General features: G+C 43.0%; 1 protein-coding gene across 1 annotated transcript; it reads right to left on the reverse strand.

Moving 5' to 3' along the window:
• Window positions 1–3,280: 3,280 nt before the first annotated feature.
• crabp1a (cellular retinoic acid binding protein 1a) lies at window positions 3,281–22,797 on the reverse strand. The gene is made up of 4 exons (XM_036535161.1): window positions 22,598–22,797; window positions 19,470–19,648; window positions 8,103–8,216; window positions 3,281–3,584 (listed from the first exon to the last, which is right to left on the reverse strand). Exons 1-4 carry the CDS (start codon window positions 22,665–22,667, stop codon window positions 3,534–3,536), a joined length of 414 nt encoding a protein of 137 aa, XP_036391054.1. The 5' UTR covers window positions 22,668–22,797; the 3' UTR covers window positions 3,281–3,533.
• Between the last annotated feature and the right edge of the window lie 1,913 nt (window positions 22,798–24,710).

Raw genomic sequence — 24,710 nt, forward strand, 5'->3', positions numbered from 1 at the left:
AGTTGCTTAAAGGATTTGATCATTCTTTAAAATCCCTGCTCATGTACAGTATGTCCAACTGATTCTCTGGGCTTCATTTTTAAATTGTTTTAGGCAGCTTTAAAAAGATGCAGGCAGGGAAACAACGCTTGTGGTTTTCACCTTTTCAGATTTTACATGAAGGAGGTAGTGCATTGCCAACAGGTGGATTCCACCTAGCTACCTAAAGCTGCTTTGAAAATGGCTCAAACTGATGTGTGTTGGGAGTGCTGGTGCAATACCTACACTGACTTAAATAGAGAAAATAGAGTATGGGCTTTCATATTAATAACAAACATTGTGAACTTTAATGAAGGAGATGGGAACAAGAGACTATGGCATTAGAAAATACTGTAAAACAAGTGCATGTCTATTTTACCACGCCAAGCTAGAGAGATTAAGAGCTGCAGATATTATCACAGCAGGTAGAGACAGTGAAAATAACCAATGAAAATACAAAATGTGGCAGTAAGGCGATATTAATGCTTTAGATATCAATCTCCCATCTTTTAGCCATGACTGATGCTTGCGTGAGTTCACACGGTGGGACATGGGTCACACTTTTCTGGAGACGGACGGAATGTTCCAAGCAAGGTCACCACCGTGCCAGTCTGCCGCCCGTGCATGACGTCAGCGAAGCTATCACGTGGCAGTCATCTCACATCTTGCACACAGCGGTCCCCCTGTCCCTCTGGGAACCCGTTAAATGAAGTGGGTTGCGGGATTAAAAACAAAAACGTGTGGATTGGGGGCTGGGGGTGCTGGTGACAGGAGTGTTCTCACCCTCTGGCCCTGACAGAGAGGCTACTGTTTACCTCCCAGCTCTGATCGTAGTGGAAAGGATCCCCCCACTAACCCCCCCCCCCCCCCCCCCCAATCACAAAATCACAAGCTCTTCATTCAAATGTGTTGGCGATGCTGGGAGGCCGTGGCTTGTCATTATATGAACATCCCAGCGCTTTCCTCACTCCCCCCACCCTGGGGCCCCGTCCCCCCCACCATTGTTGCTCACTGGAGGGGAAACTCATTCTTTCACTAAATATCAGGTCAAAAAGCAGGGGAGCTCTGGGCTCCAGCGGGCGGCCGTGGCGTTGAAAAATGGGGACCCCCGCCTTTGCCTCGCGAGGGAAGCGGCCCGCGGATGGAGCGATGAAACGAAAGCCTTTTATCCCCTCTGGCAGCCGTGGTAACTCGGACAGATTTTCCTTTCTGTCATGGGCAGCCTGGCTGTTGGGCCAGACAACAACTCTCTGCTCGATGCTCCTTTTCTTTTTTTCTTCCAAGACGCAAGGAGTTTCCCATGCAGATGGTGAAAGTGAACTCCCCACTGAACTAAAGCTGTCCTTGAGCAATCCTCTGTCAGAACCAATGCTCTTAGTTAACTAATTGGTGTAATCAGTTCAGTTACAGTGGAATTACTGATGAAACACCCTGGGAACTCCTGGCACGCTAGCTGCATTGTTTTTGAAAAATGAACTGGAGATGGGGACAGGAGTGGATGGCTTTTTTGCCCAAGTAGGTTTATTGTTCTGTAAACCTCCTAGATTATCTTTTCTTACTTGTGCCGTGCCAGACCTGTCATTGTAAGTGATGCTATTGTAGAGCAGTTAAATTGCTTAAATATACTACAGGTCAGGTAGTGGGCCCCAGATCCAACTTCCCAAGCCTGCAGCCGAAGCCGGAAAAGTTGGACATGTGCTTCATTGCTGACAGTGGCGCTGACAGATCAGGGACGCATGGAAACGCAGCGTGTTTCTCTAACCCCTGCTAAGAGCTCAAGTCCGTGGCTCTGCACTTATTTCTCACTCTGTGGCAGTGTACAGCCTACATCCCCTTCACCTCTCCTCCAAGTTTCAGCACCCTGTCAGCTGTTCTGTGGCACATTTTGTTAACCTAAAACATGCAGCTGCTTATATGGTAATGGCACTGGGTAAGGGAATAAACTAGTCAGCATCTGCTCCTTCTCTTCCTCCATTGTCCCTGCTCACTAGGTGGGTGAAGTCCATGATGCTGCAGCAAATGTGGGATGAGGACGGCTGGTGCACACATGGCCACAAGCTCATTTTCTTGTGTTCTGGGAAACATCGGACCACAGGGGCTTTTTGCTTTAATCTCTTCTAACAAGCTCCACAGTTAACTTCTGCTAGCTATTAATGAGTCATGCACTGTGATTGTTTATGTTTCCACCCACCCACTGTTCCTGCAAAGGGGATTGGAGCTGTGAATATTGCCACTCCTGTCTTCCCAAGCTCTCTGGTTAGGTGCTCTCTATGTATCAGAATATATCAGAAATTATACATAGTAACACAGTAGTAACCAATGTATGTTTGTTTTCACAGAGCAGCAGACACAGCAGACATGGTATGCTGCTCTTATATCTGTGTGTCCTTTTTGTCAGTGAGACTAATGCTACTCTCCTGTCTGTGACCTCTACATGTGTCTCTTACACAACTTTGGTTTAAATGAAATTATATAATGCAGTTGTTGAATGGTGTAGCAATTGTTTTTTTAACCTCTTAAGCATATTAAATTTCTCTTCCACAGTGCTTTAAGATCAGATGCCTGTACTTTATCCCTGTAGCTGGGAGTGTAAAAATTGTAGCTTCACAGCACTGAAAGGAACAGTTCAAGATGGAGCAGACAGATAATTGCTTATAATAGATTCCCGCAGCCATGAATGGAGCAGCTCCATTAGGTTTGCAAATATGCTGGCCTGTGAAAGATATATTTTGCTGCCTGGAGTGTCACAGATGCATGAGTGGCTGCTCTTCTTGTCAGAGCATCTGGAACTGCAGTGCGGGTGAAGAATGGCTGTGGTTAGCACAGCTTAGTATAGGGAGGAAGGAGGGCAGACGTGGGAGACGGTGGCGGACTTCATTAGACAGGCCCCTCAGGGCTTAACCAGAGGACCCATCACGACACATCTGTCATATTGTAAGGCAGGCCTGTTGCAATGTCATGAGCTAGCAGGCATTGTCATTTTTCAAAGTGCACTCAGCATGTCTTGTCAAGAGTCACAGTTAGAAACTTTGAGCATTGAAAATGACGTAACTGATTTATGAGGGGATTATAGTTTTACAGTCTGTTCAAGCAAACTGTTCAAATTGGTTCAGCTGTGTTAGATCTCATATTAACTTAAATAATGGTATTTGATTCATTCTGCCTAAATAAGGTAAAATAACTACAGTACAATCATTTTTATTCCATTTAATTTCTGTATTCAGTTTGCAATATTGACAAACCACACATATCTAACATAAAAAACAAGACTCGGAGAAGAGGAACATGGATGCAGGTTAGCACAAAGAATCACAGTTATTCCAGAGCTGCAACAATCAACATGAATAGCGGCTGGCAGGCTGCGGGAGGTGTGGTAGTAGGCTGCAAACAGGTGGACTTGCACTGCAGTTGAGATGCATCATCAGCTTGGAGGTGGAGCAGCAGGTGAGAGGGGGTGTGGCTTCGGGACATAGCATTGGTCCCCTGATCCTGGTCTTCGGCAAAGCAAAGCACCTTCATTCCCGCACATAGATCCGCGTACACACAACATCATCCGCCCCAAAGATCTACATTGAGAGAAGAGCAAAATATGCAGCGAGTGCTTTCCACTGCCACGCACTGGAAGCACTCTCGTATCTAATAAGAGGGGAAAAACAACTTTGGCAGCAAAATACTGCTGCAGTGTACATTACTGCATGGTATAATTCCAAGGGACATGCCAAAATCAGTGTCAACACTCAAAGGCCACCGAATTGCTTTAATTTTTGCAAGTGCATTTTTGTGGATCTCTGGCGGAAGGAATGCAGCTACTCTTTCAGTATATGTTTCCTCCAAATTACAGTTTATATTTCCAATCTGAGCCAGGGTAGTGTTTGCCTTGGCCTCTCTGTACAGTTCCTGAATATTTAGTCTATCTCGCTGTCTGACACCACACTGAGTATTCTCTCTGAGTGAGACTTTTGCATTTGATTGTAATTCTTTTGCTGTGTTGCACTTGGATGCAGAAACAGTATTTCAACAATGCATGAGTCCCCAGTGCCATCAACGCCCCCTTCCCCACACCATCTTGATCTTGTCCTGTGATGAATGACAATCTACCTTTAACAGGTTTGTAGATTTAAAGAGTGCTCAGTGTATTCCATGATGAAATCAGCTGAGCTTTCCCGAGCCCAGATGTTGAGGAAAAGAGCAATATTACAGTGGACAGTAAGCCTTGTTATTTGATTGGTTGTTTGTCTATCCACCCAATTATTCTCAGGAAGTAGGGTCACACCAGGGGCTGGAGGAGACTGATGTGCTCGAGTTACAAGACTTGATCCCTACACACAAAGTTTTGGAATTAGTGACAGTTTTCCAGCTAACAAAAATAATAAAAAGTAGCAGCAGCTGTGTAGGGGTAAATGAAACCTATTCAATGCGCTGCATGTGATTTAGTTTATAACTCACCACCTAGGCTGAGTAACTTTAAAGGCTTTCACGTATACCAGTATATAAAAATGCTTACACAGTCTAGATGTTACGGTAGAAGTGTGAAGTGTACTCGAGACACACTGTGACAGCTGCTAATGGCTGCATTCCCTTTTGACATGTGAAGAATGAGCAATTAAGGAATTTTCTGGGACCACCTGGGACATTACAATAGTTTCCATAAGAAACAGAGATTGGAGCAGCTGCTGCTGTGTGTGAACTAGGAGGAGGGGGAAAGGAGTGGGAAGCTCTGACCAGGCCCTGAAGATTTACTGGTGTTTGATGAGTACCGCAGGAGCAGAGGGTCTGCCAGTGTCTGCCAGCACTGGGGAACATCTGCATTCCAAAGTGGGACTCACAGGGACAGGACATATAAGGCAGGAAGTTTTGTGGAGCTTTGCAATGATGGCATTAGAGGTGGGGGGGGGGGGAATCTGCTGCCTGGGTGCATGTACACAAGTGTATCTGGGGACACATAAAAGAAAAGGCAGGGATGGGGCCCTTTGCAGTGGCTGGCAGGCCCTGCTGCCATTTCCCAAACATGATCAATGAAGGACATCAGCGGTGGCAGGCATGGGGTTCTGCCAGGATCAAAGCCATTTGGGATAAACACAAAGGCATTATCTGCCTTTATCACACTGACCAGAAGGAACAGCACTGCAAGGTGAGCAGTAAACAATAATGATACCTTTGCAAACATATACAGTATACAGGATGAGTCTGTAGAGACAACATTCTCCCATTGCTGGTTTGAGTTCAGGAATAATGCCATTTATTCTTTTAAAAAAGGCATAAATAGAGTAACAGCTATCTCACACTGTTTCTTCTATGAATTACCATGTCTGATTATTGTACAAAAGCAAACTGTTTAGTTGTATAGATTTCTATTGTCTGATCAGATAATAAGATAAGAAAGGAATGTGGTGGTTAATGTGTGCAAGACTTGGTATGCATTTATCCATTTTTATCTCTGGTGTACCAGCAGTGCTTTTTACAGGCATGCAAATGCATTTCTGTCTCCTGAGCTGCAGGTAAACTGTGGAAGGCACTGTCTGCTACCTTTGGTGGCTCATATGAATACAGTGCAGTGGGTGGGGGGGGGGGGGGGGGGGCATTCTTTTTCTCCACTGCTTATTTTGGCACACCTGGAGACATGCCCATATAAGGCATATCTCTCCTCTGCTTCTTTCAGCCTCTATCACTACAAAAAGGTTTCAGACATATCAATCCAGGCAGTGGAGGACAAAGGAAGAGTTCTGTGGCAATGGGCAGGATCTGCATAACATATGTGAGAATAGCTCAGCCACTTTGGTGACCTGGGGAAGTGGGTGCAGTGGCCACACTTTTGAATTCTCCTGCAGTCTCTAGAAGATGTGTATGGTCCTCATCGGCTGTTGGTTTCCACCAATTCTTAAAAATAAAACTCTTGGCCATGTTTCAGTGACTGTGCAAAGCATTGTGTGCAATCAGATAAAGTAAGACAAGCAAGATGTTATCACATTCTGTTGTAGCCCGCAGTCTTGATTACCACTGTACCGAGATTTCTGCCATGGAATTGGTTTGGTTAACAGCTTAGAGTGTTTTTATGGCCTAAGCAGTGGAGACTAAACTAGGGGGCAGCAAGGAGGAAAAATGACATGGAGCCAGGGGGTTCAAGAGCAGAAGGTTGGTTCATGACTGAGAGAAGGCAATGCCGTACCCATGAGCGAGGTAAACACCCAGCTGAGTAAATAGATAATGTACAAAATGTTGAGCAGTATCATTAGCCACGGACATGGCCGTGTGCAGAGAAAATAAACGCTGCTCCAAGAACTTGTGTGCTTTAGAGGTGCTGTCCTCTTAATGGCCTGTGGGTGGTTCAAGCAGAGTTCCTGGGAACCCAGAAGTTTGGGGACATGAAGGATCATCCCCTGCAATTAGATAGCGCTCAGAGATAAGTGCAGGGCTCTGGAGTGCATTGGCTGGATATGGGGCAGACAAGTTAGTGTTACAGATTTGTGCTTCAACGGGGCATTCTGGAACGTTGCACTGTGTGAAGGGAGTCTGTGTTTTTACACCAATCTTTGTTGCCTACTTTACAGGTCCTCTGGGAGTAAGTGCATTTCCAGGGCTGTTTTCCACAGTGTCTCTGAAAGAGGACACTTCTTTCAAGGCATACAACAGCAGCAGGGTGGTCTATCAGAACACCAATTAACACAGTAGCTGTGAGCAAAGATCTGTGGCTTTCCCTTAGTGATAACTTTGCTAAAAGCTCTCTTCCATGTGTCTTATGTGTGTATGAAATACTCAGATATTGTTTTCACACTAATAACATACAGCGTATTTCCACAGAGCAAAGCAAACCACTCTTATGTTCTAAGCTGGATGTCAGGTTTATAACAAGAGCAGTCATGACATTGTCTTCCAAGAGGTTTGACAATGGAGACATGGTCGACAGTTCCTGTTTACAAAGCCATGTGTGTTGTGCTTGAGCTCCCTGTCTTCATGTGGACAAACCTCTGTTAGTTCAAATCCCATGTGGACTTTCCACTATAGTTTAAACAATTCTTCAATGCCAGAGCCACATCCAATGAGAAGGTTTCATTTGGAAGGTTCTGTCTGTTGATGTGAATACTCTTATTACACTACAGAACAGGATCATTATCACTACATCCTGATCTTATACTCAGCTGTAGCCTGTAATTTACCATTAGTCTGCAGGTCTACATTTCATCACAAACACACACAATGAGCTGTTCTGTCGAGCTTTTGTAGTGGATCATAGCTGCAGTTTTTACAGCTTCTAGTAAAGAACACAGCAGATATCACTTGTGTGTTGGTCCACCACAGTCCACTCCCTTGATTTCTATTGGTCATGAATTGCCATTGATCAATGTTTGGTCCAGGTGTGTGCCACATTTCAAATGTTCTCTCAGCTGTAAGTGAGTTACTTGCATTGTGAGCAGAGCATCTCTGTTCTCTGACATTTCACCACTGCAGGGGAATATTCCTGATTCCCCTTAGGGATCACTAAGGTCCACCAAGGGGGATGTCCACAGGTCTAATGAAATGGTGGTCGTGCTTTCTTTTGTTCCATTTACTGCAATCCGTATGGACTATAAAATAAATCAGAGCAGATGTGTGCTCTCTCAGAAACACGAACAGGAAACGAAAGGAGGAGGCAAATAATTTTCGCTGGAGAGCTCTGGCAGGACCTGGCATGTCCGAAAATGTGTTTGTCTTAACCATAAAAGGGCTCAAGCCAGCAGCAATACAAGAGGACTGAAACCTGTCAATGGTGTCTCCATCCCATGGTATCCCTGCTTGCACGTAACCATGGCAGGCAGATGGTTGTCCTCTCAGTTGTGGACTATACTTGGTACAGTTTTAACTTGGGAGGCAGTTCCATAGGATTTTTCTTCAGGTGGTTGTTTGTGGTGGTTTTGCCATGGAAGAAAATGGTGACCGACTGAAACACAGGGATCTCAGTAAACCGTGAGAGTTCCGAGGGGTGAGACTATGGCTAGCTCGAGCAACTGTATGAACTGTCACATGATACAGCTCATTGTGTCCCTGCTATGTGTGTCAGACATGGGGGGCACATATGTGTGTGGGGCTGTCAGGATTACAGTTCTTACCAGGATCAGCTCATCTCCCTTCAGCTCTCTTGTCCAGTAGGTCTTGGGGCCATCTCCCTCCAGTAGCGTCTGGTTACAGTAGATCTTATTCTCTGTCTCCCATGTGGCCAGGCTCTGCAGGGCAAGAGAGAATCATGACTGCACCCACTCTGTATCCATAGCAACACACCCACTGAGGGGATTCCAGCTGGGGTGCCCTGTGATCAGAGCACAGGAATGAGATGACAGGACAAATGGGAGGGACCCTCCACCCCCTCAAACATACATAAACATACATACACACACATAAACACATACATCCACACTCATTCACTCACTCAGTCAATTCATACTGTCAGCGGCGTAGCCGATGGCTGATTGCAGGGCGAGGACCTGTAGTGAGCCTTTATAGACTACCGAGGTGACTACGTCACACTGGTGTCGGAAGTAAAATTCCCCATTCATTTTATCAGACTTTTTTAAAAAACACACTTTTAAAGTACTTCTAGTGATTTATGGCTTGCCATCGATTTCCGAATTATATATTGTGATCCCAACTTGCGATTTATATTGTTTATTTTAATTGTTTCGAGCTAAATTTTACGTAATTTATTTTTTTTAATCTTATATGCTAGTACAACCACGGGCTAAAAACTACACGTCCCATGAAGCGACGGAGCGTTCTCATTCCCGCTCTCCGGCCTTGCTAGCTAGAGTGTGGCTAATCATCGCTATCAGCTATCACTGTAGCGGCTAACTTGCAAGCTCGTCCTTAGCAGTCATCGCTATGAGCAAGCTCATCATTAGCAGCAATGGTGTCTCTTAGCCATATTCTGTTCTTCTCCAAGGACGAGACCTGAAGTTTTCAGCGAGGCGAAAATCATTATAAATCAGGGCATGTGGAGGAATTTAGTTGTTTTGAGGGTCATATCACCGGTTTGGTCAGGGCGAGCATGAGGGATAAGACCTACAGGGTGTTGGTGAGTGTAGGCCAGTGTAACGTTAGGTAGCATAGCTAACCAGCTAGCAAAGTCAGGTTACCACATCATCACCCATGGAGCTTTAACTGGACCGATTGTTAGCCCACGATTTTGAATGATGAAAAACGCCGGAAGCCTTTGAGACATATCTACAGAGTCAGAAACACCTTGATGTTTAAGCAAAAAGATAATTCTGCTTACACGTGTACATTTGGGCACTCGACTTGAGTGAAATGCACATCTGATAGACGTCTCTGATACAGAGAAAACATTCACGGTTTCCATAATGTAAAACTATGCTGTGGGGCATTTTGGAAACCTGAAAAATCTGCAGTCGTTCACATATGTACGGTGGCTGCAGACTGGGACAAAGCACTGAACCATTTTATAACGATTACGGTTGTCTGTTAGCTAGCTAACCACCAACCGTCGCCGTCGTTCACTAGCAAACCTAGCTGGGTTTCTGAACTGAATATCCCAGAATGCCCGGATGAGATGGTGGTATCTGATTTGTCAGGACGTTCCTCCCGCATTGCTCTATTGGATATGTCGTTCAAAAAGTGGACTGCAACTCGAACTACAAGTCTTAAATCTTAACATTTTCGGAAAATATCGAAACATTTGATGAGTCCAAATATATCCTCACACCGAACAGGTTAATTCAGGAAATTCCCAGCTCCTGAAATCCGAACTTGAGAAAAGATGGGTAATGTGCGAAGCCTTCCGACACCAGCGAAGAACCAGTGGTGACGTACCCACCTCGCTACTCTATAGAGGTTATGCACTGACGTCACTTTCCCGCCGGTATACGCCCCCTCAGTCGAACTGAGTGGCAGAGCATCCTGCAACATAGCTGCCTTTAGTAGGGGAAACTGCGAAAGCGGGAGTAAAACAAACGATTATCTTCTTAAATTAAAGGCAGTTGGACTCGTCAGTGATCCTTACAACTTACCAAAGAACCAGTGGTCCATGGACATTGACATGTCGCCAGGAATCGGGTTACCTGACATATATATGTAGCCTACCTGATTTCGACGCCGGGAAAATAATAAAGCAAAGCCTGAAGGCATACAAACGCCGGGACATTCTAAAACGCTTATAACGCCCATTGTAAGGAAAAAGCTTAACGTGGCTTAATGTCCCAAAACAGCGACCAATGATCACCAAATTCTGACATCTCACATGTCATAAACACTGTCTCCTGTCAAAAAAGCAAAACCCTCCGCTGACGCCCATTATAGCCTAAGGAAAACGCTTCGTAGCTTAATTTTCCAAACAGCGATCAACTAACAAAAAAGCAAGAGGACAGCGCTTAATGTAACGTCGGCCTAAGTACCAAATTCCTTGGGTTTTAGTTTTGCTTTTTTGTGACAACAGATGTCCGAGAGAAATTTGGTGATCATTGATCGCTGTTTTGGAACATCAAGCCAAGTTAATCCGTTTCACTTTAAGCGTTTTAGAATGTCAGCAAAAGCCTTGATGCTTGGTCCTACTTCAAGACGGGATTTGTTGGCGAAAGTGACGAGGACACTAATGGACATTCTGGTTGTATGTGGACAGGGTTCCACAAATATTTTTTATTTTATTACAACTTTTATTTGGAAAACTAGGCTACACGTTTCGGTGCCTGGATTACAGTTGTTTCTGCGAATTGCAGCGATCCATTTGCTCCTCTTTTCTTTAGCTTTCGGCAGTCTGTAAAAAGATAGCTCCGAGTTCTTGTTGAATCTATTTGTACAGTCAATCGCACAACAGCTCTTTCCCAGTTTAGATGTTTGTTGTGTTTTCGCGCCATTCAAGCTGAACACTAACGCTGGCTCTCAATAAGTCTTTCTGCCACTCAGTGGGTGTAAGTGACTCCGCCTACTGTGACATCACGTGCACAACCTTTATACAGCCAATAGAGGAAGGCTGTATAAAAAAAGAGAGAAGCAAATGGATTCTTGCAATTCGCAGAAACAACCGGAATCCAGGCACCGAAACGTATAGCTTACAGTTTCCAAATTAAAGTTGTAATAAAATAAAAAAAATATTTATGGAACCCCGTCCACATACAACCAGAATATCCATTAGTGTCCTCGTCACTTTCGCCAACAAATCCCGTCTTGAAGTAGGACCAAGCATCAAGGCTTTTGCTGACATTCTAAAACGCTTAACGTGAAATGGCTTAACGTGGCTTAATGTTCCAAAACAGCGATCAATGATCACCAAATTTCTCTCGGGCATCTGTTGTCATAAACACTTCCACCTGTCAAAAAATCAAAACCAAAATCCTATGAGTATAGTTCTTACAATGCTTTCCTCTCCATTGACGCCCATTAGCCTGTAGGCGAAGGAAAAGGCTTGAGGTGGCTTAATGTTCCTAAATAGCGTCCAATAATCACTGTCTCTTAATAGGAGCTAGTTTTTTATGACATGTGAGGTGTCAGACAAATTTGGTTATCATTGATCGCTGTTTTGGGACATTAAGCCACATTAAGCTTTTTCCTTATAATGGGCGTCAGTGGAGAGGAAAGCGCTTAATGTGAGATAACGACCATACTCCTAGGATTTCGGTTTTGATTTTTAGACAGGAGGAAGTGTTTCTGACAGAAGATGTCAGAGAGAAATTTGGTGTTCATTGATCACAGTTTTGGAACATTATGCCACGTGAAGCGTTTTAGAATGTCCCGGCTTTTGAAGGCTATGCCTTCAGGCTTTGCTTTGTCCCCCGCGTTGAAATCAGGTAGGCTACATATAAATGTCAGGAATACCGTCAGTGCATAGGCCTAACCTCTATTATAGGCTGTATGGAGATGCAAGACAGATCCAAGGGGAAACTTACGGAGACGGAAGGGTGGAACAGAGATAAATTTTAAATACTGCAGCTCCGTCAGCAGTGACGGCGATCGCCTAGTTCCTACTTTGGGACTCGAACGGAGGGCGTAATTTTTCATTTGTAGGCCTACACTTACACAAGGATACTGGACAGTGGATAAAGTTTTCTGTAACTTTATTGTGTCTCTGCTGATTCAAAATAAATATCGCGGCGAGAAACTTAGCTAGAGGTCGGTCGAAATCATTACGCCCTCAGTCTGACTTAATTTTTTTTTTGCGGCAATCAAGACACACAAACAAACTTTATTCAAAATATTCAACTAAACAACAAAATGAATGTTCAGTTAGGCAGATTGGGCCCCTTTGTAACTGGGCAGAACTGTGGGCTGGGGCAGCCCAACCATCTGCCCCCCCCCCCCCCCCCCCCCCCAACCTGCTCGCTCCGCTACTGCATAATGTCAAAGACATGAAAAGATATGAGTTTCTAGCACAGTAATGCTTCCCTGATGGGAAACTTCACAGGTCTGTCTCCACTCCTTCTCTCCCCAGACACTGCCCCCTTACTTCATCTCCAACCCCTCCCCAATATTACCCTGGGACCATCAGACAAAACTGAATAAATTGCCTGTCTTAATTCCTGTATAAATTAAAGAACAGCTTCAGGACTTCACTGCAAATCCTGAGGACTTCATTAACTCTGATCTGAGTAGGTCTTTTCATTTTTATTTTATTTTATTTTATTTTATTTATTTATTTATTTATTGGTAAAGAGAAAACATTTCCCAAATCTGCCCATCATTTCATGTTTGATCATTCCTTGCAATGTGTTTGATTTAATATGGTCTGAACGTCTGCACAACTGAGGATTAAGACGCCCTGTATGCTTCGACAATGATTTCTCCTGTGAAACAAAAAAGGAGGATGGGACTGTTAGGAATTAATCAGAGCAGAAGTTCAGAAACTCAATAACCTCTCAGACCATCCAGGGCAAACTATTGTGCAGCTCTGAAGAGGGTGATACAGTTGAGCTCAAATGACCTGATTTTTTATGTTAAATCTTTTCTCAGACATCATAATGCTAAGACATTGATCTTGACAAGCCTGTCTAGATTATGTATGTCATACCTCCTGGCTTACAGCAAAGATCGGAAAACTGCAGCTCTGAAAATGATATTTGTGAGCTGAGCTTCTTTCAAGGCAGCCTAGCCCTTGAATGTCCTGTTGTTCCCTGTTGCAGTCCGCCAGAATCTTTTAGAAATCCATGGCTAAGCTGCCCTGAAGTTTAAAAGCGTTCTTGTTCCATTCCCTAGCCAACAGAGTGACTTATTATAGATTTCTGGAGTGGCCACAATAAAGTCAATTCTCTTATGGTACCAGGGAAGAGCCTACTTAAATCATCTGACATCTGACATCTGAACCGTCTTGTACATTTTGCAGTGACATACAGTTAATAAGCAACATGGGGTTTATTATTATTGCATCTTTATTTTTAACAAGCACTTTGTACCTGTCTGTAATTTTCATATCAGAGGACAGAAAAATGTCTTATTTCTCTATGTGTCTATGCTCTAAAAATGAACAACTTTTGTTTAAAATTTGAATTCATGTTGGCAAAAGTTTCCAAGATTTGACACCCTTACTTTGTTTCGTCAATGGCTGCATTTGAATTTCACTGCCTAATTGCCAAGAAGATAGATTTACTTTACTTTGAGACCTTCTCTTTCGTTTTGCAACTGTTTCTGGGTACACTTTCCCCTTGACAATGGAACTACAATCAGCTTGCAGCTTTCAATCACACCCAATCCAAACCCCAACCTTTTAGTGTAAAGTTTTAGTTCTGATCCAGGATCAGTTTCTAAGGGCAAAAAGTAACCTGCATCATTTCCAACTACAGCAAATGTGAATATAGGTCATCCAGATCTCATTGTGTGCACATGCTGTCTGCATCACCTTTTTTGAAGTAGGTTACAGTGCAAGATCAAAATGTTAATCAGCATATCAAAGCTGGAAGAAGATACCAGGAAACCCATGAGACCCTGCTCTGCAAGTGGAATATTTAAAAGCACAAAGAATCTTTGCAGTGGAGTCCTCTCAGACTCACTTCGCTCTCCTTTGACAGATGACCCTGAGCGATTATTATCCTCAGTGTTCCTTTTTTCCAGTCTCTCTTTCTCTCTCTCTCTCTCTCTCTCTCTGTCTGATTTCAGTGAGTTTTTCTCTCCTGGAATCGGCCATTCCCTGTTGTGCCGGTTTCCGTATAGTCAAATGTGCCAATCGCCTGAAACATCTGCTGGCTCTCCCTGTGGTTCAATAATAGCACCGTTTCCATAGTTTCTCATTATAACAAAATGAATAGGATGAAACCAGAGAGTGGCTCATTTTTCTTCATTTTTGCTAGCATTGAATTGTTCCACAAGTGTCTTGTTAAATTGAATTTTGTGCAAGTTATCCTCATACCCTGATCTTCCAAAACTTACTGTGTATATTTTTTGATGTATTGTATATATGTATATATTCTTCATGCTATGGCCAGTTGCTGACACTGGGAAGACTTTGCATGAGAATCACGTCTGCTACCAACCCAAAATAAAAGGTGCCTGAATAATCAAATGCAGCCACAGTGCTCACTGCTGTCATTCTTGTCTGTGCAGGGACTTATTGGTGTTTCCACTGTGGTGACATGGATTTTTCTAGCTCTGCATTGAAAGCACACTTGTTCTCTGGTGCTCCCTCTCTCCACCACAAATGAAAAACGTGGTTTGTGCAGCACTGTCACTGATGCGTAGCTAAATTTATACTATCAGGTGTGGTAGGCCGAGAGATTTTCTGCTACCATTGTCTCTTTTGTCGTCTATGATGCGGCCACGAGACACCCCTTTTGCTGTGGAGAGACTGCAGTCTTTGCTCAGCAACACCCTGCGCCCCGCCCCACGCACACACACTCACACGCACTCATACACACACATACCCCAGGGCAGGTGAGTAATGCTCAAGTCTGTCTCTATAGCAACTGGCCAGGCAAAAAGTCTCGATTTGTCAAAGTCTTTTGCCCTGAAGTGCAGCAGGTTCTACATTTTGTAGAATAAAACATGAGAGGGCCACAGACAGCCTTCTTCACAGATGAACATTGTCACAGAGCCTCTACACTACCTAATTTTTCAAGCAATGCTGCTGAAAAAAATCACAAAAAAAGAATTCACAATGTGACTTTAATCCTTTCGTATTGAAGGGCGAGAGCAGTCACCCCACCCAGCCTCAAACCCAAATCGCAACACCAAAGAGCCAGGCTCATTGGTGTGGCAGTCAGAGTGCATACTCAATCGTAGTGATGGCACTCCGTCACACCTTTTTTTGAAACATGTGCCACCCAGGCACATGTGTATGGGAAGCAGACTGAGATTATTTGACACATACAGAGATGGGAACAATGTGTTTGCAGCTGCAGGGTCTTAAGCCAGGCATGTCCATTTCTCTGTTCAGGGAGTATCTGAAGACATGAAATGCTATCAGCAGGCGATCAGGTACTCTGTCGCTCGAACCCTTTTTGTCCACTTCAGCATTATAGTTAGCAAGAGGATGAGAGCCAGCGATTCGTCAGAACTTTGATCCAGGAGTCTGGTTTCCAGCCCTTGGCAACACGATTGGTGGTGTTTGAGGAATGCCCCTCCCCCTAAAAAAGCCTGTGTAAGTGATACACCCTCCCTGATCCTCTCCAAGCTGGCAGATTAAGAAGTGCTTTTAACCTTGTGCCAGTGTTAACAGGCCTGCGTCACAGTGCCGCAGGCTGCTTCCCGTGTAATCCCTTTTGCCATGGGCCCGAGCTGGCGGTGGCTAATCAGACTGGTGCAGGAAGCCGGCCGGGACCCCAGGGCCCCGGCTTCCATGATCAGACAAAGCTGGTGAGGGGGGTGGGAAAGATTACAAGGGGGGGGGGGGGGGTCTGGTTATCTGCACAGCCCCTTTCTGCATTGCTGGCCTGGCAGGGGGAGAGACCCACACTTGGCCATTGATGGGCTGGCACACGTGCCACACCCCTCCCTCCATGACCCAGCATCTCACAACATTTCCCAGCACAAGATGCACTTGCGCTGTTTTTTTCACCTACCACTTTCAAACCAGTTTGTGTTTTCCTAATGAAGGCATCTCAGTATCAATTTGGAAAGCACGTGCTGATCATTAAAAAAAGGCATTGTGGTTTGCTTTCCACATCTGATGAATTCTGACTTTCACAGGGGTATAATGACATTTATCATTATTCTATAGCTGTGGCTCAAGCCAGTCTGTTTCCATTGTTTCAAAGTCTGTGCATTGGTTCCATTAAAAAATACTGAGAAGTCAGACATATAAAATAATCCAGAAGGTATTTTAGTGTTATTGAAAGAAATATATATGAAGAGTAATTCGGATTTTGTCTATCAACATTTGTTCGCTTACAGACAAATGATTACAATCTATGCATAACTACCCATATATAGTATATTATAATATATATATATATATATATATATATATATATATACAGTATATATATATATAGTCTGCTCTTTCTTTACTATAAATGTGTTATACTTTATTTTAAATGATTAATTTATAATTTATATAAATTATATACAATTATATACAATTACAAAACATCAATCAAGATTTAAATTTGATTAATATATACATAATTTCAGCACGCCAAGCAGAAGCTACAAATTTTCATTCCTCTGAGATTTTTTTGAGATTCATTCTTGTTTGGATTGAATATGCACATTTCTAAGGGAAATCTGTAAATGTGAAGGAAATATATGCCTTTTGAGACCAGTAAGAAAGCTTTGTAAATCTATCCAGGTCATTTGCTGGAAACATTGTCTGCATTACCGTATGATGAAGACACCAGGCAGGGCTGGAAAAAAAGGAAATAAAATGATGACTCCATTCAGGAGAAATCAGACCTTCTGGAGTGATGACCTAGTAAAATAACATATCTAACAGGTATAAAATAACATGCCTTACTAACAGACCACCTTTGTATGATGCCCTGTACATTAAGAAGGGAGGCATTTGAGAAGATGGGTGAGAAAGCTAAGACAGTCCAAAGCAAGGCAATTTGCACTCTCATTCCACTGTCCTGGTCTCAACAGAAAGAACGCTTCTGCCCTCAACTCTGAGAACATTAGTTAATGCTGTAATTAATTTTAGTAATCAATTCATTCATAATTTCCAAATGTATGATATAACAGCCCTTCAGGACTGTTGTTGAATTGAATTACTTTAAAGCTTTAGAAGTTTCAACTTCATTGCAGTGAGTGTGCCTTAAAATGCATAAGGCACTAATTAAGAAGCAAAAAAAGTCAATGTTCTTTAAACAAACATCAAATTCTTGCTCCGCAGAACAAATTCCCACTTGTCTGCACATACTGTCTTTGTTAAGATGAGAAATAGCTTTTCCTCCAACAAAGCCCTCCTCGTGTGGACCCCACTTCCTGTGGAGGAGTTCTCTTTGTTTAATCAACCCTGCCTTAATGTGAGTCACCTGCAATGACCTCAGTCTGGCATTAACATTATTTGTCTTTTCCTATCAATTCTAAAGCTACAGTATAGTTCTGACAGTTCCTACCCAGGGTCCTAAGTGTCTTAAAATCATGCTATGCTATCAAAAGTGCAAATTTCCAGTGTATGTGATTAATACAGTACAGGGGAGCATATAAATACCAACCTTTTTACATTTACATTATCATTTGTATCACAAAATTGCAAAAAGTATATTTTGCAAGACCTCGTCTTGCTTTTAAATAAGAAAAATATAGTCTGTTAAATATGTTAGGTTCTTAATTCTACACCTCAGAAGACTTGCACGAAACCATGCCTACTCCTGCTAGAAGACAAATAAGAATGTATGACACACCTATACACCACCATCTTAATTAATATTAATGAAGAATGGTGCATAAAATGATATCACTCTTGCAGTGTATGTAGAACGTTGGCTTGTGTTTTGGAGTAAATGTTTACATTCATTTCATCACTTCACTTAATAAATTCTGTGCAAATTATTTTTTTTTAAGTTCAAATTACCATACAAAAATGTGGATGCATTGTGAACTTTTATCTGTTAAAAATCTGGTTGCTTCATCTGAAAAATATTTGTGACTAGCTCAAAATGGTTCCCATCCAAGTGGATCACCCAAATAACTTATTACCTGTACTATATTAAATCAATTAGAATTTTGCTCAAAATGGATGAAGTCCATAAATCTCAGCATTGTCAAATTTGTTTTCAATGCAATATTTTTATTTTTTCAAAAATTAATAATTTCTTGGTCCTTCTTATCTGTCCTTTTTCATGTTGTATATGTATGCATTGTATCATTACATATCTTTTAATGATACGACAGGGCTTTTCACTTCATAAACAAGCAATATAAAATGTAACATGTATCAAATGTATCAAAATGTATCAATGCTATCAATTATTTGAGAACCTCTTGCAGGTATAATTAACTTAATCACGTTCAAAATATGTCGACAGTATTAAACACTGACTTAAAAACAAATGCAACAATTTTCCTAAATGAATTGCAATATCTTTCAAATTAAACAGTACACATTGGATGATTAACAGCTCTATTGCTTCATTTATATGTATCAATGGTTCCTTGCTTGACTGCACATTAACTTGCTACTCACTACTCACTACTCACAACTTCATAGATGTTTCTCCACAGGTCTGAATTTGATTCAAATTGCAAAACCATGAGGCTTGCTACTGACGATATTTGATTGCAATTATCTTGTTATACACCCATACCAGTATCACTTAAAGGACACCATTTTGGGGTGAGTCCAGGCCCAGTGCTATGGGGGTGCTTAGTGGTGCATTGCACCCCCAGATAGACCTCAGTGCACCCCAGTTGTCTCCTTACATCCCAATGTCCACATGGTATTTATGACTTTTTGTGCATCCCCGTGGATTGCAACTGTATCCTTCTGTATTTATCTCCTGGTACTGAGCCTGAGTGAGTCCCTGGGATTGGTCCATGAGCATGGACGGATTTCTACCCTAGTCATTTATTCGATTGCTGACTCAGTGCATGCTCATGCATTGCTGATGAGCAATAAAATGCTTGTCAGCATTTCATTACCAATTGCTGTATTGCCTCAAGCCTGGGAGTAGTTAGTATCATCAGACCCACATGGGGTGTTAATAGCCCGGGTAGTCCTTCATGCTGTGGTCAAGTGTGCAGCACCCAGTCATGCGCTGTTCTACAATTTTTAAAAAGTGACATCATTCAGAGGGCCTATGCTCGAAGAGGACACATCATTCAGTTTTTAGTTTTCTCCTGAGACATGGTCTTGACACCAATGAGTAAATGGTAGCAAAATTAATTTTTCATGACAGCATACATTAAGGCACAGATTTTTAAGAAAAGCCTGCTGGCTCTGTCTCTGCACACACGTGCCACACTGACCACCCCCCCAATCTGTCCCCCTACCTCACCCTCATGTTGTCTGCATTGCTCCCCCACCCCTTCATCCATCACTCTCTGCTTGAGGACAGGGCAGATCCTATCCCAAACCCCCCCCCCCCCCATACTGTTACACTTACCCTGCACTTCCTACCATCCACTGTCTCTTCGTCAAACTCTTGCCCGATGTGGAAGTTGATCTCAGTGGTGCGCACAGTGGTGGAGGTCTTGATGTAGAACTGCTCCCCATCCTGGCGGATCTCCACATGGGGCTTGGAGGCTGCTGCCCCAGCCACCTTCCTCAGCATGGCATTCACGCCTGGGTGGACACAGTGTCATGGCAGGTTAAATACCCAATCCAATCCGCCTGGCCCCATATCAGAACCACCATCTGAAGGGGCCTTTCTCCCTCAGTCCATGCCTGAGCCCCCCATACCTCCCTGCCCCGACCTCCTCACACACCTTTGCCTCTCTGTGCTTCAGTTAACACCTAGCAACACACCCTCCCCTTGGACAGAGAGAGCTGGGGAAACATATTTCATTTGATTTGGATTGGATTGGTTGTTTTGCAGGGTCTTGCATCATTCTACATCTAAACATCTCAGAATGCTCTCTCAGCCTTGAGTGCTTGATCAAATAAGCTGTCGGCTGAATCAAGCGAAGAGATACTACTGTTAGGTGCAAATCAATTCAAAATGGTGGTCCTGCCTATGCATTTTATAACTGTAAGTGTCGGAGTGTATAAAGTACAACAGTTGAAGCACAGATTAAAGCCCATTAAATTCAGCTGACTTAAAACAATTTGATATATATACAAAAGGTTACAATTTCCCTGCTACTAAGCCAGAACAATGCATGGGTGATGCAAAAATAATGGACATTGGAAATAGGAAATGATGGTGGAGTACAGCAGCTGAACAAAGCTGATGGCGAGAACCAACAGGGGAAGTTGCACACATTTTGGAGCAGAGCACATTTCAGACATAGGGGTTGATTGGTCTGGAAGTGTGATAAGACTGGCAGAGATTGGGGATGGAGTGATGGGGAGGGGTTAGTGTGGTCTGGGATGGAGGGTGTGTCTGGTTTGTGGTAAGGATGTGTGTGAAAGGCCTTGCAACAGCGCCCTACAATCACACACATGCACACACAGACACACACACACACACACACATACTCCATGCTATTGATGGGCACAGACACCCCTCTATGCCATCTCCCTTGCACCCAGACACCCCTTCCCCCAACACACACACAGCCGCCCAAGGCTGGTGTACAGTTCTGGAATCTGTTTGTGTTTTCGTGATTAGCTTTGTCTTCCAAGAGTCGCAATTTGTCCCAGTTTGGCTGCTCCGACTTCTCCAGTGAACTGCAGACACATTTAACACCCAGACCTCACCGGGGCTTCTGCTGGGGGGGAAGGGGGGGGGGTTCTCAGAACAGCAGCTTCAATGTAACACTCACCTTCTCAGCCCGAAAAGACAGATGCCGAGATGAATAGACAGGACTAATGAAATCTGCATTAGGGTGATATATAGATTTCTGTGCACAGAGTTCCTGGAGCAGAAAATAAATGGCTGACTTTGTTACCATGGGTAATAAATCATATGGGGATGATCTGAAAATGCATGCGGCAGAGAGAAGGCTAAAAGATGTCGTTTTTCAAAACTAGCCCTCCAGAAATCATTATCATTTTCCATGATTTAACATATGCATTAATTAAGCATCTCCACCTGCAAACTCATTTCCCCTCTTTAAGGGGTGGCCTCTAATTATAAATCATTTTAATCCCAATAATATACAATGTTTATTTTGTATATAATAAAGAGATTATACGCTGGTCATAACTTTATATGGGCCTTTTTTTAAACTTTATTTAAATTTAAAGTTGCAATGATATACTGATGTTTAATTAAAAAGTGAATCAACTGCAGTTGGGTGATACTTTATAGCATTTATGAAATGTTTTAAATAACTAATTTATTTGTTATTTATCCATTTAAAAAAAATATATGTTCAGGACAGCAAGTAACTTCAAGAGACATTTTTATCTCTCCTATTTTAAGCTGGCAAGCTCCCATTGAATGGCAGAATACAATAGCTGTGTATGGTGCGGCTTTGTAATGTGTTTTTGTAATATTTGCACTGTGAGGGGGTCTCTTGCAGGAAATATAAGGGACTGGTCTGTCCTCCCTACAGTGTGTCTTACAACTAACTGAATGCATCTACACAGCAGGAATAAATCAGGACTACCCTAAGATGAAACCTGCTGACAAAAGGGGCAGCAGTCTGGTCTGGGTGTGTTCAGTGATTGAGTTTGAGTCTCATACAGATTGATTCAGCATCCTTTCTCCCTTGGAGTACTGTGAAGCCAAGAGTGAACTGTTTTCAGTGCAGCTTTAAACCTGCGTATGTGAAATTTCTCAGACGAGCTCCTCTTTGCCCATCACGCTTCACTCATTCATCTTCATTCTTGGGTTTGAAAACAGGGGGGCCAGCAAAAGTTTTTGCCAGTTTATGTTTGGATACACCTGTCCCAACTTTTCCACCTGCTTTAGATGGGCTCACTTGCAATGGATTCTTTTTTTCTCTCAACAAAATAAAAAATAAACAAGCATGCTATGGTAATTTCATTACCCTATACTACAAACTTCACCTTAAGTGCACCTAAAAAGAGGCTTTGCCCTATTGAAAAAGCAGGAGTGAAAACCCTGGACACTGGGAATAAATGACCCAAATGAGCCGGTCCGTTCTATTGAATTGGTTTCAAGCCCTCCAGGCTCCCAGTAACCAGCCTCCCTGTGCAAAGACCAAATATGAGTTGGGGGAAAAGAAAAAAAAAGAGAGAGGTGGGGGGGAGGCACAGGCAATCCATCTGGCCGCAAAAGAGCTGGGGTGACAGCGCTTAAGTATGTCCCAGTTTAATGTTTAACATGAATAAAATCGCTCCCCACTGCATGACTGGACCCCCCTCCAAAACAATACAATGACTGTTTAATTGGAAAGCCTCCATCCCCTGATTCCCACCACCAGGACGTTAATAATTCTTCTCTGCTTTTTAATTCGAGAGACGGGAGCGCCTGGCTGGAAGTGAGGATATCCATCGGTGTGGAGAAAAAGGACAGTTTTTTTAAGGCATGCATATGCAGGGACATACACTTTGAGGTATCCCACCGCCCACACCCAAAAAAAGGAAACATGAGAAAGAAAAAAAAACAAGAAATTTTTAAAAAATAATTTCTTAAGATCAAGAAAACACAGGAAGGCTTACCGAGGGCTTTCAGAAGTTCATCAAAATTCTCACTGCTCTTCATCTTCCAGGTGCCTGCAAAGTTGGGCATTTTCTCCAGGGCCGGTGGTGGAGGCTGCTTCAAGAGAACAACCTGCCTGTTTGTGCGTGGTGCTTTGCTCTCTGTTCTCTGCTCTCTTACAAGCTCTCTCTCCCTCTCTATTTCACCCCCTCGCTCTCTCTCACACTCTCTCTCTCTCTCTCTCTCTCTCTCACAACACGCCTCTCCCTCCCTCTCTGTCTGCCTCAAGTCTCCTCTGTGCCACTAGTTATAGAGTGTATCTTAAATCTGAGGTTCATACTCTCGCCACCCCTCTAATCCCCCTCCCACTCCGCCTCCCAGAGGACCTGTCCTGACATTCAAACAAGGCCTGTAGTTTTTTTGGGAGACCCCCTACCTATGGACTCTTTCGCCTCCCCTCTCGCCTGTCACCATTTATTAATGGTGATTGGAATGTACTCTTTATTGGTGCCATGCTGCACTTCTTCCGTCTGTCAGACCTGCTGTAGATGGCCTGACTGTTCATCGCAGCTCAGCTGGTCCTGCCGTGGGCTTGGGGGTGAAATCCCATGGTACTGTGTCAGCCCCTGTGACAGCTGCTGTGCCAACTGCCGTGCCATCACCTTGCCTTGGTCATGCTTGTGTCAGACATACACTCAGGAAGGCTTCCGCCCAAGATATTGTTTTCAGACTGTTCCTTACTGATATGTCACCAAGGGAGTGCTGTGACAATATGCAACATGAAGCAAAACTGCTGCATGCATGATATGCATTCATGGCTGTTCCTCATTCCTGCAGCAGCTGCATTTGATCAGGCCTGCCTCGTGTCCAGCTCACTGTGCACTGCAGCGTCCCGCGTGTGCTCTGGTGGGAGCCTGCCAAACCCAACTCTCATCACTCTGCTGTTCACATGTCTCATTGGGGCGGGGATGTCAATGGTATTAGGCTTTTCATATCCTAGAATCTTCATTTTCTATTACTTTTATATTATTTCTAACAGCTTATTCTCAAAAGAAGCAGGGTAGGAATCAGAAAAAAATTCAACATAATTTACCATTAGAAGGTGACAAATCTCACCCTATTGTAAAAGTACATTAAGACCCCTGATGTTGAGGATGTGGAATGCGAGATTACTGAACAGCTATGCTCCCTTCTGGGTGCAGTACCTAGACCACGCACACACAAAATGATCTGCATTTGTGGCATATGAAATTGCCTATAATAGTCACATTCTTCAGGCTCTGTCTGCTTAATTGAATTAAAATTCTTAGCTGAATTTTAATTAAAAAAACATATAAAAACATATACAAAAGTACATGCTGAGTTAATTTCAACTGAGATATGCAGGAGAGTTTGATTTACATTTATTGCTGGACAACAAACCAACTTTTTTGGATTTATGGCTGTCTGACCGAGGATGTTTTTGGGGCAAATAAGCTTATTAAAACTTATAAACTTATTAAAATCTACACGTAAATTCTTAAATTCATCTGGGATTTGTTCCTGATTCATATTTGATGTGACAATTTGCCTCAATGCTAAAATCTCATAATCATATTATGAGGCATTTTTACTCCTGAAAATTTTTTTAGAAGGTAACATTGTCAAACAAAGTCTCTGAACTCTGCATCAGCTCTCCTGTCTGAATTATATAACAGACACATGTTATACTCTAGTATAATTACCCTTTTGAGCTCTGCTGATTTTTCTGAGATTAGTATAACAATATAATATAACAAATTGGTACAGATTTTCTACATGAAATTTTACATGGTCAGCTAAGGGAGCTTCATGTCATACAAATGCATGGAGGATTAGGGGTCAAAATTTGGGGATTGTGATGACTTGAGAAGTGGCATTACTAGTGTACCTGTTCCCTGTTTTCACAATTAGTTCTGAAGGCTGTCTAACTCCTTTAGGTCAGACAATGGGGCAAACTATCTGTCCTTGAGGAGAAATGTTAAGACAATATTTTGTTTTGGTTTAGGTTCTGAGTGCCCACCTCAAGCTTTAAAATACCAATTTGATCGACTGACTGTAAGAGTGTTGGAACCTCAGCAGACTAACTCCTGATGTTTAATCTGTTATAGGGTG

This window comes from Megalops cyprinoides, chromosome 8, assembly GCF_013368585.1.
Source record: "Megalops cyprinoides isolate fMegCyp1 chromosome 8, fMegCyp1.pri, whole genome shotgun sequence".
Lineage (NCBI taxonomy): Eukaryota > Metazoa > Chordata > Actinopteri > Elopiformes > Megalopidae > Megalops > Megalops cyprinoides.